At 33.6% G+C, this 14,030-nt stretch overlaps 1 protein-coding gene across 7 annotated transcripts in view; it reads right to left on the reverse strand.

The window, feature by feature from the left end:
• Positions 1 to 230: 230 nt before the first annotated feature.
• LOC106052553 (epsin-1-like) overlaps positions 231 to 14,030 on the reverse strand; it is a 29,559-nt gene continuing 15,759 nt past the window's right edge. For 5 of the 7 annotated variants that reach the window (XM_056019427.1, XM_056019423.1, XM_013207963.2 and 2 more), the window contains exons 4-10: positions 13,835 to 13,898; positions 11,891 to 12,093; positions 8,960 to 9,001; positions 6,508 to 6,772; positions 4,982 to 5,203; positions 4,061 to 4,219; positions 231 to 3,249 (exon numbers count right to left, since the gene is read on the reverse strand). In XM_056019427.1, the coding sequence (XP_055875402.1) occupies positions 3,032 to 3,249; positions 4,061 to 4,219; positions 4,982 to 5,203; positions 6,508 to 6,772; positions 8,960 to 9,001; positions 11,891 to 12,093; positions 13,835 to 13,898 (1,173 nt within the window). In that variant the 3' untranslated portion in view covers positions 231 to 3,031. The remainder of the gene's footprint in view (positions 3,250 to 4,060; positions 4,220 to 4,981; positions 5,204 to 6,507; positions 6,773 to 8,959; positions 9,002 to 11,890; positions 12,094 to 13,834; positions 13,899 to 14,030) is intronic. The other 2 variants (XM_056019428.1, XM_056019429.1) reach the window with 2 other exon arrangements.

The following is a 14,030-nucleotide window of genomic DNA, read 5'->3' on the forward strand; positions in this document are numbered from 1 at the left end:
TAGTCTAAAACTAAATTTTATCATTAGAATGTGTGAAATGTGAACAAGTCTTAAAAGTTTAAAATGCAGAGGCATTGAATAGAATACTGTCTACAAGTTGCAGTATTTACTTGATACTATATCTGAAGTTCAGCAACATATTTATCAAGTCCCAATATTAGTCCAATGTACTACAGACAGACAAAACTAAGTAAGTTTAAACTTAGCAAAACATTCTAGAACAAAAAGACCATGTCAATGTTTGCTTTATTTTTTCTTTGTGGAATATCAACTGCTAGTAGGAAAAATAATAATTCTTTATTAAGTTATAAACACAAAACAATTGTATGATGGTACAATTTTATTTGAGAATAGTTTTGTTATTTTAGTACAAAGTCTATGGAGTTAAATTGCAAACAGCCAGCAATACACAAGATGCTATTCCCTAGGTGTGACTATACAAGGTGTAGACACATTTGAAGAACATGTCACATGAGAATGAGAGAGATTTGGCATTAAGTAGGGTCTGTTTGGTTTTCATTAGCTCAATGAATCAATTCTCCACTGAAATATCTTCTAGCTCTTCTTCTGCACTACCAGTGTGCATACAAGCTCAAGATTTTAACAAAAGTAATATTTTGTCAGTGGATCTCATCAGATTTCAGCTAAGTTACTTCACCAACACATTTTTCTATAATTTTGAATAGAAACAACTTTTACAGCACTGCTTTTTTTGTTTCAGTTAGAAATTAATATGTTTTTGAAGAGAATGTTTCTTCTCATATTAAAAAGTTTATTACCAATTTTTACCTAATTTAGTTCTGTGGCCTATTTAAAATACAAGTAAAGTAAAGTAATGTCTAGGTCCAGAAGGTTTTTTTAGCCTCTATTAGCCTTTTATATGTTGGGGTCTGTCTGATTCCATGATTATGTCAATTATAAAAGAAAAGTCTAGGAACCACTGCATAAAATGATGGTACAATTTCAAGAACGTAAGTGCTCAAACAAGCTTTCCTATGGCTCAATAAAGTTTTCATTTTGTCACAGGTCTATTGAGATCTTTAATAAACTGTGTGTTATTGGGCAATATGATATTTGTTTTTATTCACTGCCATAACAATGCTGATGACCTTTGAAACATGTGTCCAGATAAAAATGTATATAAAACACAACAGAGAGCATAGTCATTATATAAGTTAATGGTCTAGATGGATGTACCAACCAAGAAGAGAATGTGAGCAAAAAGATGAAAGCATCTTTCCATAAGGCCTTATTTACATTACTCCAATGTTACAGAACAAACATTGTTACAGAACAAACACAAATTTCAGCATTTTCAAATGCCCCCTTACCCCCCCCCCCCTTTTCCCCAATCAACATTCAGAAGTCACTGTATTCAATGCAAAGAGAACATGGAATCTATTTTTAAAAGTCTATACGGTTGGGGAAATGTACATTCTTAGCAAGAGAGCAACAGGCTTTTAGTTTGTCGGAAATACAAAAAGCATCCGAGGAGCAGTTAGAAAAACAAAACCAATTTTCTAACACAAACATGGAACATAAATCCACCATAAGATGAAAAAAATGATTTGCATAACCATAGCGGCACTTGATGTCAGTATTTTTTGTTTGATAACATGTTCCTCCAGCCATGCATACACTTAAAGACAGTGAAGCTTGAAAGGGGCCAATGGACAGACATATGGCACACAGTCCTCATTCACACCATTTCAATAACCTGTCCTCCAGGACCGGCACTTAAACAAAAACAAATGTACTTCCATCAATACTGTGTAACAAGTGGGTCACATGCTCGTAATAAAATTCACAGGATTCTTAAACATTTCTTTCGCTATTGTTTGGATATTGAGTGCTACAAAAAACATGATCCTCCTTATAGTGTGGAGCAACTGGATTGGGACACATTTGATAGAATTTAAAAATTTATGAGAAAAAAAAACCAGCATTATAAAAATCTTTTGAAACAAGACCAAGAAATAACAAAAATAGATCCTAATTCATTGTAATTCTCTTGTGAGTGTGTTTAAACTAATGTTTCAAAGTTACATTGAGGCAAAATCACAAAAATCAGTGATAAAGGTTTTCAATAGTAATATACTGAAATTGATTCCTAAAACTTATGTAAAAATCAGTAATTATGGACATTAGAATTTTTTTTTTTTTTATTAAATTAAACAAAAATTTTTCACTATTTGTTTAGGTTGGGTTAAGGCTTGCAAAGTCACACACAATCACAAGTCAAGCATACACAGAGCATACAAAGATTTTCTGGGATAACCAATGAAATGAAGATTAACTTGTTCCTTTATTCAATGCATAGAAAAAAAAAAAAAATTTCTAAGAAGATTCCTTTCCAAACTCTGACTTCCAGACAGTAAACCTATTTTGTACAGAGATATTCATATGTAAATGAAAGGTCAGAGTTCAGAAAACAATCAGCAAAGAAAAGAAAAAAAAAAACATTGCTTATAATGTACATATGTGCTTTTTAAATACAGATGATAATGTTCTCCCTCAAGAAGTCCAAGTGAAATATTAACACCACCACTTGATCATTTAATATATAACCTAACAATGCAGCATTACTTCAATTACAAAGTCACTGGCAAAGATGTCAATGTCCACTTTCCAAAAGTGTATCAATAAAAAATACACCTATCCTTATAATCCTGAGCTCACACCAAGCAAAAACAAACCAGCACCACCATTTTAGTAGCTGTAGTCCTAAAATATCACAATAACTACAATCTGTTGTCAGGGTCTTCTTATGTCCAATCACCTTGTCCAGTACGAAATTTTTTCACCATCAATGAATGATACGCTCCCAAGCGCAGCCATCTTTCCTATTACCAAATATAGAAAATAAATGTTTCTTTCCTTCATAAAAGATGTTTTTGATGTTTTCCCCTATCCACAAGAAGAAGAATGAATGTTTTCCATGCCACTTTAGGCAGGCCTTGTATCCATACCTCTTGTTACTAAAAACTAAGAAAATCCAGGCTCACAATATACACATGAGATGGACTGTGTTTCATAAAAACGGGTTGTAACCTTGTGGCTGTGTGTGTGGCTGAGTATGTGTGGAGCCCATTGGAAGCAGAGGAGCAGGCAGTAATCCAGTGTTCACTGGCTGAATAAATCCAGGAGTTGCTGTCACTGGGGCCATGTGAGCCATTGGCAATCTGACTCCAGCACTAGGATCTTGAAAGGGGTTACTGTTGGTAGTAGTCATAGCGAATGGGTTGTTAGCTAGGAAAAAAAAATACTAACATGAGCATGGAAAATATATTTGATAGATATAAATGTGATTTAGCGAACATATCATGCCAACATTAAGTTATCTTTTCACTTTTTAAAACCTTCCGGTCACCTCTAATTCTGTTTCAAATAAATAAAATATTTGCAGATGCCCAGCTCAATGAGAAAACTACAAGGCTACTTTATTTCTTAAATTATGTGAAAAAATAAAATCTCAATCCAATTTCTGCCTTTTTTTTTTTTTTTTGTGAGATATTTTTTTTAGTAAACCCCAACTGTTCTTTTAAGGCATTAGAAATTAAAATTTCATCTAAAAATTGTTTTCATTGTGAACTGTTCAAGTTGATACAGAATAATTCTCATCAAACAGAAGATTTTCATTTTGAATGCATAAATGTTTCAGTTGCCTTGTTCTACAACCAAAATAAATGGTCAATGGCTATGTCCCTTTCACTAGTGTAACATTAGAAATAGAAGTGCCTCTCAGCAATCAACAATGAAGGTGAAACTGTGAGCTATGAACTTTTTTTTTTAATTAGAAGATCTTTAAGGATGAGACCCTAACTTAATACAATGTACTCAGTACACTCATTGGATTAAAGATATGTTCTTGAATATTGTTTGTTATAGTAATGAAAAAAATTCTACAAACAAAATATAGGTTATAAAAATAATATATAAATATATATATATATTTATAAATAAATGTATATTCAAACAAGGGCAGTATTAAAGAATGTATCAAAAAGGTTTAGGAAGGAAACATGGTAAGGGCAGGTGGCAAGGGAGACAAGCAGTATACCTTTTGGAGGAGCTCGCGCCACAAGCTGGTCTAAATTGACCAGGTTGGCATGACCTCCTAAAAATGCTTCGGCACTCTTCTTTTTACTCTCTGGCATGTTTTCTCTAAGTTCATCCATGTTAAAGGCATCACCAGAAGTACCATTAGTGTGTGCTCCACCTGAATGGATACATCATCAGATTTTTTAAAAAGTAATTTAATAATATTGAATTATGAAGAAGTTAAAGTGGCTTCCTTGAAAAGTCACATGTCTGGGTTTTCTAAGTCTATTTAAGATGCTCTCTTAACAAAATAGACTAGTACATGTATTGCTTGTAATGATCATGTAAAGCTTGTTGTTGCTTTGTTTCTAAATTTAATCTAATGAAATGATTGTCTTAAGATTTAAAAATAAAAAGTGTCTTTTCCTGGAAGAGAACTATGGTTGAAACATTCTGAAGAATATTTACATGGGTTATGTGGAAAGTTCCGATGTGTTCCCAGCTATAGAAAGTAAAGTACCCTCTTTCAGACCTTGCGATCTATGGGGCAGATGATGTAAAGGTCATATGTTTCTTTGGCTAACTACGTCAAAGAGCAGGGTGTCATGTGGCCAGAACAACCACCATCTACTTAAGTCAGGTAAGTACCTATAAGAGTTGGGAGGAATGAGGGGGTGTCCTTTAAAATCCTAAAATTAAAAATCCCTGTCTACACCAAGATTCGAACCAGAGACCTCTCATATTGGAAGCCAAGCATTGACCACTCAGCCACCATTCCCCCTCCCAGCTATATTGAAAACCTAAAATCTGCTGACTAGTGAAATGTGTATTTTATTATACTAACTTGAGTCGTTTAGGTATTTAAAAAATGATCTTTTAAAATCACAGTATATTAATTATTCATGTCCTAGTAGTTTTTTCTAACGAGATATAGGCCTACCTAATAAATCAAACTCATCTAGCACAGAGTTTTTAACTGGAGATGTTTCTGTACTGCGAGCACTCAAAAGGTCAAACTCCGAGTCAATATTGTTTGTGGAAGATGTACCGTTGGTCACTGGAGCTTTTGAAGAAGTAAAAATATCTGGCCCAGCAGAACTGGCAGGTGAAGGGGCTCCCCAGGCTGAGGCTTGCGGAGTGGGACTGGCACTGGACCATGCACCTGAAAGATGGAAGGGTGTGGTGGTATGGAAGGGTGATACTTCAAAAAGGTGAAACAAATTTAAACTGGGGAAGGAAATTTGACCAAAGAAAAGTAACTCAAGCTGACAACATGTGGATGAGTGATTTGTACTTTTTCTTAGAAAATCTCTGTTATTGTACATAGTTTTCTAGTTTTTAGTTTTTATTATGGCATTTTACAGCACCAGTATTTAAAACTGGAGTTACGAATGTAACAATGTTTTCATAAGTTAAATGTATTACGTAGAATAAGACAACTGGGCCTAAAGTACAAGAGGTCTGTGGAACACAATGTATCTGAACAATTTAGAGAGTGATCTGAGAACCTGAGACAGTACTTTTACTCTTTTAATTTCTGATACAATCCAATAATACAAACATGCCGAAGCCCTTTTTTTGTAGTAATAAACTTCCCGCTAACCTTCTTTTCAACTTCTATAGTACTCTCCATTATTTATTACTCAGTTAGCCTACTTGATGCTATAGATTTTTTATTTTGTTTTGGAAGTACAGAAGGTCAAACTCTACCTGGCCTTCACTGTGGTATCAAATCCTAGTCACAAGAAGATCCAGAGGATTAAGTTTATGTAGATGATGGTTATATATATATATTTCACAAGTCAAATTAACAGACTTGTAGAGCCACCATTTGTTAATGTTGTCCAAGTACATTACTGATACTAGTCAAATCTTCACTAACCATTACAAAAACGAACTGTAAAAGAATGATGTGTGTGAAGACTTTGCAAAACATAAATTCACAAGATGCTTAACTTCAGGGGGATTTTAAAAGAGAGGATTGGAGCCTCTCAGACCTCACTCGGAGTGTGATGATAATTTGAAATTCTTTAGTTTTATTGACAAGTGACTGACATACGGTAGTTCATATAATTAAGCAATTTGTTTGTTTCTGAAGCACAGAGCGATAACTAGGAAGAAGATCTATGTAGAGAAGATCTATTTTATATTCCAAGATCTATGTAGAGAGGATTTATTTTATATACCAAGACCTATGTAGAGAGGATCTATTTTACATACCAAGATCTATCTAACATACAAATTAGCTTCTTATTTACTTTGTTACTTAGCAAGATAAAAATTAAATGCTAAAATATGAACTTTAAGCCCATTGTAAAACATCACTGTAGTAGTTCACTTTGTAATATAGGCACTTGTCTTTAACATTATTATGCTGCAAGGTATTATTTAAAAAAAAAAAAGAGAAGGGTTGAGCAAGGGAAAGGTGTGGAATTCAATGGTCGAGGAAATATTCTGACTCCTTACCTCCAGTTGACTGTGGACTAGGAGCCGGCACACCCCAAGGGTCAGCAGGCTGGGCACTCACACCTTGGACAGGGGAGTACACTGCAGGCCTGGCACCACCACCACCAGCGGAAGCACTGCTGGAGCCCCAAGGGTCTGGCGGAGCGGTTGTCGCATATAACGGAGCTCCCCAGGGGTCAGTGGTCTGAGCAGGTAGAGGCATGCCCCATGGGTCTGCATTGCTGCTGGGTCCAGCCAGATCCAGAAATGCACTAGGCTGTGAATTCTAATGCAAAGATATAAAACAATACAGTCAACACAATTTGTAAACATTATGAACTAAAATGTGACCTGTACAATGGACCTCATTCACCAATCGTAAACAAACAACACTTAGCCACGTGGTGCTCTATCTCTTCTATATAATTTACGATCTCATGTTTAATTCATGATGGTTGTCACGTGACACTTTTTTTTTCCATTGTTTTATCAATAAGATCACGTGACTAAATGTTGTTTGTTTACGATTGGTGAATGAGGTCCATTGAACAAAGCAAAGTAGATGTAGGAAATATAGTGGAAGAAAAGGATGTGTTGACATTTCAGGCGAACAAACATTAATTTCAATGTTAAGGTTTTAAATTGTTATTTTAATGAACAGTAAACACTATAATTATTCTATTTCTCCTATTAATGCTACCAATACTATTAAACATGATATAAATAACATGAATTATTAGCATAAAACAATTAGTATTATTTCATTTTTTTAAATATAAATAAATGTATGTCATTTCTATAATAAAACTAAAACGCATTTAAAACAAAGTCATGTAGAAGTTTAGAAAGTGAAATGTAGAAAAGTTTTTAAAATTTAAATGAACTAAAAAAAAACAAAGTGACACATCATTGACTAGTTACATCAGCAAGGCAAATACTTGTAGAAGAAGAGATGGTTAGCAATGTAGGATTCACAACACTAGAATGACATAATTTAGATCATGGCAAACAATAGTTTAAAACACAGAAAAGAAGGGTGCAAAAAAAAAAAACACAAGCCTATAAAAACAACAATAGTGTAGCCAGTATTGAAACTAAGATTTAAAATCAGTCATGCTATAAAAACAACAATAGTGTAGCCAGTACTGAAACTAAGATTTGAAATCAGTCATGCTATAAAAACTAAAGAGAGTCAGAAGCGACCTATTTAACACAAAAATGTGTTTGTAATTTTGAACGGTTTATTTGTTGTTGTTGGTTAGTATATCACAGATTAAGAAGAAAGTTTATCACAGGGATGCACCTGACCTTTTTCTGAAAAAAAAAATAAAAAAAATTGTGTTTCTCAATATGTGGTTAGTATGAAATAATTTCGGAAATGTGCTTATTTTTTTTTTTTAAGGAAATATAATAGACGGTGTCATTATACCATACTTATTGTTAACAATTTAAAGTAAGAGACTGATTCTTTTAAAGACTTAAGAGGCTAATCTATATAGCTATGAAGAGTTGAAAGAGGTAGATGCCAATTACAGAAACTCTATTAACTGCATAATTACATGAAACTAGAATATAAAATCTGTCAACCAACCACTTATTTAAAATTTTCTAATTAAGCTTTTAAAAATATTTATATTAAAAAACGAAACAAAAAAACACCTCCAAACTATGGCACAGAAATTCAAACCCAAGAGACAAGTGACATCCCTGTCATGATTGTGGTTATGTACTTCAGTAAGAATGTCAACATTTTCTATAGACTTCTAGTACTTGTGTTATGTCTATACACACATTTCTACAGATCAATACACACATATATTAAAATTGAAACACTTCAAGAAAACAGAAAATAAAGCAAACTAATAAATCAATACAAACTGATGGAAAGTACTAATAAAGAAAAAAAAAGCACACATGGTAGTAATGAAGTTCTTTGGCAGTCAGTTTTGTAAGAAGTAACTAGTGTTTGTTTTTTTAAATATAGATTTAAATTTGAAACACTTAGTTCAAAGATTGTATTTTATAATTTAACATCTTAGAACTAATGTGGAAATATCAGAATCAATGCTGGTTTTGATTGTACTTTGGGGTTGGAACAAACAAAATGCAGTAGTGCTAACGACAAGATACAGAAAACAATATAAAAAAAAAAAAGAAAACAAACATTATTTCACAAACAATAAAAACAAAGCTACAGAGGTGATGAAAACAAAGCTCCACAAACAATGAAAACAAAGCTGCACAAAGAAAACAAAACAACACAAACAATAAAAACAAAAGCTCCACAAACAATAAATCCTATCAACACAGACAATTCTGACGATATAGCCAGGTAGATGAGCATTGGCAACAGAATGTGGCCAACTGGGTAATACAAAGCTATCTGGCGCTGGCTGGGGGTGGGGACAGACAGTAGTGTCAATCAAGTCATGCTGTAAAAGAGACCAGTCTTACAGACAGCTAATTGGCTTACTGTTGGGTACTGAGTCTGTTGCTGTTGCTGACGCCGCCTGTCCTATGAAAGACAGTACACACAGAAGATTAGATTCCTTCTAAGAAGGAAGACAAACTTTGTCTTTTTAAAATTCTGTTTCATTATGTTTAAGGGTTTATTTGTAATATTTTCCATATATAGCAAACCAAAGCAGATTAGAATCTTTATCTGCATGCAGTTAATAATCATACCAGGGTACAAAAGGGGATATTATTCCAACAAGGCTGGAAAAAAAACGTGCCTTCCAGGATTTTTTTTTAAAAGAAATCCAAAAGAAAAAGAAACTAAAGCCATTTGGTAAAAGTCAAGAAAATGAAGAAAACAATATTTGCAAAACAGTTACGGGTGTCCTGATATTTGTTCTGGAGTATATCGTTACTTACAATATGAATATAAAACAATGAATGAAACTTTAAGTGGAAGGAATGTTTAGTACTTGAACTCTAAATCCTTCTCTAGTTCTGAATGAGGCTCTAACTAAATGGAGAAACTCTCTGTCCAATTTTTCCAAATGGTCATGGAAAAGGGGAAACAACTTCCTAGACACCCATTCTACCAGACTAGGAAACACAAGTGACCCTCCAATTACAAGAATAGAATTGTGTCGGACTGATCTCTATCTCTACAAGCTGTACCACTTGACAGCACATGTTGACCCCATTGTGCAGTACAATGATGTCCAGTCCAGTGATGGAAACAGAATTAAAAAAGAAATTTTTCCACACTGTTCTCTGCAACCTATTGGGTCATGATGACCCACAGGGAAAATGATTTCTTTTTTTTTTTTAAATAAAAAATAAGTGTACATTAAATGTATTTTTTAAAAACTAATTTTAATTAATTCATTACAACACATAATTTTTGTTCTACAACATTTTGGACTTTATTTATTCCATAAAAATAGAGACCTCTATGAAACCAAATTCAAAGGAACCTAATACCGCTGGGGTTTAATGTTGAGTAGCTCTTCATTTTCTGAAAACACAGGCATGATGTCTTTCTTACAAGAGAACTGGTTTTCAATTGTGCCCTGGCACTTTTATTAATGCTATGTACATTTGTTCTAAATAATGCTTCTTTTACATTTGATTGTGATCAAATTTGTATATTTGCCCAAGAGATCCAAGCTTTATATTTGGCGCTTGCAATTAAATTTAACAAATAAATAACTTAACAACAGATGGTGTAACCACATCTCAATATTATTGACATTTTTCTTTAGGCAACATACAGATTTAATAAGTTAATCTTATTCTCTTTTTTATGTCTCACAAAACCTGCACCAGACCATTCCTGTTTTTTTTTTTTATTTCCTCATTCCTTATACAACTGGGGAAAAATTCACTAAAAAGCTTTTTCTTTCAGAAGTCCATTTCTATTTAAATTATCTAATATATATATATATATATATATATATATATATATATATATATATATATATATATATATATATATATATATCAGAAAGTAAGATGTATGTATGTATGTATATATGTCTTGGATAAAAATAAAAAAATGGTTGACCCAGGGCCGGTCCTAACAATTGCGGGGCCCTATGCGAAACTGATACCACCGGGCCTATTCTGGGTGGGAATAAGAATAATAAGTGAAAATTAAGATTTTGTATTCGAAAAAAAAAAATTCGACTGAATTTTATTCATTCTTTACTAAGTACAAAATTGCGATCAAATTAACTTTACTTTAGGAACCTTGCAACCTATGGCATATTTATATGTCAGTGACTATAAAAGAAAATAAAGTATTGGAAGTTCCGACTGAGGTGAAAATTTGCCCGATTATTACATTTTATTACATGAATGCTGACAATGTCTTTTTTCTTTTATCGCGCAAATGACAATTTTGTCTATTTTTCAGGAGATTTTTATGAGTTTTTAGGAGATTTTAATAAATTCAGGAGATTTCCAGGAATTTTTCAAATATATTTTGCAATTTAATAATTAAATCTAGAATTAGCGCAGGGCCCACTACGACTGCATAGGTAGCAGTGGCTTAAGACCGGTCCTGGTTTGACCAATCTTAAAAAAACTTGGCATTAATGTTCCTTAGAGACCATAGAGTATGTTGTCTGTCCCTCCCACAACCAGACGACCCTAAAAATAGACAGAGTACCTACTTGTATCTCTATTAAAGAATGAAACTTTTTAACATATTGGATAAACCCATTTTCACAGTATTTTATATCTGATATGAAAATGTCGGATGAACAGGTAAACCCATTATCACTCTCTACTTTTACTTTCATGGCAAAATAAAAAAAAATGTGAAGGGAACATTCTCCATGTTTGACATAGATCTAAATTCAATCCAGTAGATCAGTAATACCCAAATTAAGGCCTGAAGCAGCCTAACATAAAAAAAAAAAAAAAAAAAAAAAAAAAAGATCAAATAGAAAAAAAAAAAAAAAAAATCAACGTTTTGGTTAAAAAAGAAACTGTGTCTGTTTTTTTCAGCCCAAAGGATCCACTAAATGATATGCAATACATCTTGTGAAGGTTCCCATCACTTACTGACATAAGTTGTACACTCTCAGGCTACCTGACATACCAAGTTTCTCTTAAGATTAGCAACAAAATAAAAACAAAACAAAAACAGCTGGTGTTTAAAATGTGGATCTGTTTGGTGCAGTAAAATGAGCTGCAAAACACTTTTTAACTAATCTTTTGTGTTTTTTTTTGTGGTGCTTGACATCATGCATCTTTTTCTTTTTTTTTTAACACTCTCTAGTCATTAGAACTTTTTAGACTTTCAAAGCATCTGTAAAACAGCTATCATAGCAATAAAGCAACAAAGTACCTGACAAGAGTGTTTGATGCAACTATGGTTTTGTTCAATAAATCCACAGTGCTTCCTGCCCCCCCTTCCCAAACCAAAACTATTTTGACTACTTACATTTTTGGCCTGTTCTTTGCTTTGTTCTATGGCCATCTGTAGCTTGATGTCATCAGTTTTCTGCTTCCTAATCTGCTCCTCATGTTCCTCCTTGCTCATCGCCAAGGCCAATTGAAGCTGGAGTTCTTCTTCCCCTGCAGAGGACGGTCGAGCTGATTCCATCTCAGATGGGGTACCAGCACTACCACTGCCAGGAGAAGCTGCTAAATAAAACCAAATGCTACTGTTTTATAAATATATCATTGAAATTGAAAAAAAAAAAAGAAGAAAAGTAAAGCAAGTAAAAAGAACAGTTGGTTAATATGGATGCATCTTGTGATGACATCTGGAAATTCTTTAGAAAAAAAAAAAGCAAGATCAATCTGATATTCATAAATCTTTAAAGCACATGGTTTCAGCACCAGAGGGTCTTGATTTTGAATCCCTGTCAAGACTGAGATTTCAAGCTTAGAGATATTTAGGAGTCCTGACATTAGTCAGGAGAGAGTAAAGGCAGTTGGTCATTGTGCTCAACATGACATTGCTTGCTAACCTTCAATATAAGAAACAAATTAGCCTTACATTATATGTCCCATTGATTACAAGGTGGGAAAATGAAATTTTTAATAACTCCAAATACACATGAAAACCAATTGCAGACCTGCCTACCTAAAAAAGTCCAAATGCGTAACGCTGATGGTAAAAATGCGTATTTTGGCACCAGAATGCCTAACACTTACGCGATCCACTATTTTGTCATATATATATATATATATATATATATATATATATATATATATATATATAAAATATATTACATCTAGATGTCATGATTAGATACGACAATAGAGATGATATCTAGACTAGATCTGGATCTATGTCTATATAATGAATATAATCTACTCTAGATCTGGGCTCAAGGTCAAGAGTGTTACCAATGCCATGGATCCGATACAAACGTAGGTCTACTCCAAACTTTCGTAGGCCTACCTCCATCCTTGATCTATTCTATACCAAGACTAAGAATCTAGTCTAGATCTAGACTAGATGGTAGTAGATGTTATCGATCTAGTCAATCTAAATCATACTAAAACTAAATCATGATATAACGTAATGACTAGCTAGAATCTAGCTATATCTATTCCTGTATAACAAGTTATCTAGATTCTAGATCTAGAATCCAGATCTAGATTAGATATCTACAACGTCACTCAATGTGTTTTGAATCGATAACACTTCGATATTTTTTTCTATACAAATGAATACGGGAATCAGGGATTCAACATAATTAATTTCTACTAATGAACCTACACAAAAAAAGTCACTTTGGTGTATCAGCTAACTGATGGTACCAACCCGCCACTCCCTCAACGTATAGATCTAGACACAATGTGTTCCCCCACCTTTTCTGCCCCCCCCCCCAACGGGACGGCTTAGCATGACCTCCGTGACCGCTCGTAAGCTAGTCAAGAGGGGGAAAAAACAAAGGATACGAAATGCGTAACGCGATGGGTTAAATGCATATTCGCATACTGATGGTCATTTTTGGAGATTTTGCGTAACGAATACGCATTTTGCGTAACGGTAGGCAGGTCTGCAATTCCAAATCTTAAGTAACCATAACATTAAATGAGAGTATGTCCTTAGCACTTAGACATAAGCACATATCGATATGGTGTTAGATTTTTTCAAATACTATACTATGAAATGTGAAGAAACCATACCCAGGTGATCAGCTGTGACCAATAATGATGCAGAATTTCAAAGTTTAAAAACATAAGTTGTTTTTTAAATTGCTTTCATATAGCACATATTTCAAGCTAAAGCATGCTCAGTGTGCTATGGTCTCTTTTTTGTGGACCAGTGGGAGGTATCTAGAAGGTTTCTGCGCTACCATTAGAAGGGTTTTTGATAGGCAAGGAGCAAGATGAAATTTAAAATATCAATCATATCATCTATACTTACAGTCTGGGTATCCATAAGTATCTTGATAACCTGATCCTATGGGGGGACTGCCTCCAAGCCTCATCTATACAAGTAAATCATATTTATACATATATAGTACTTGAATGGTGCTTTCTATGCAAGGACATTGCAAGCTCTATCAACTTATCAGTATAACAATAAAAATGGAAAAAACTTTCATGGTGATGTAACCAAA

Source organism: Biomphalaria glabrata, chromosome 2 (genome assembly GCF_947242115.1).
Source record: "Biomphalaria glabrata chromosome 2, xgBioGlab47.1, whole genome shotgun sequence".
Lineage (NCBI taxonomy): Eukaryota > Metazoa > Mollusca > Gastropoda > Planorbidae > Biomphalaria > Biomphalaria glabrata.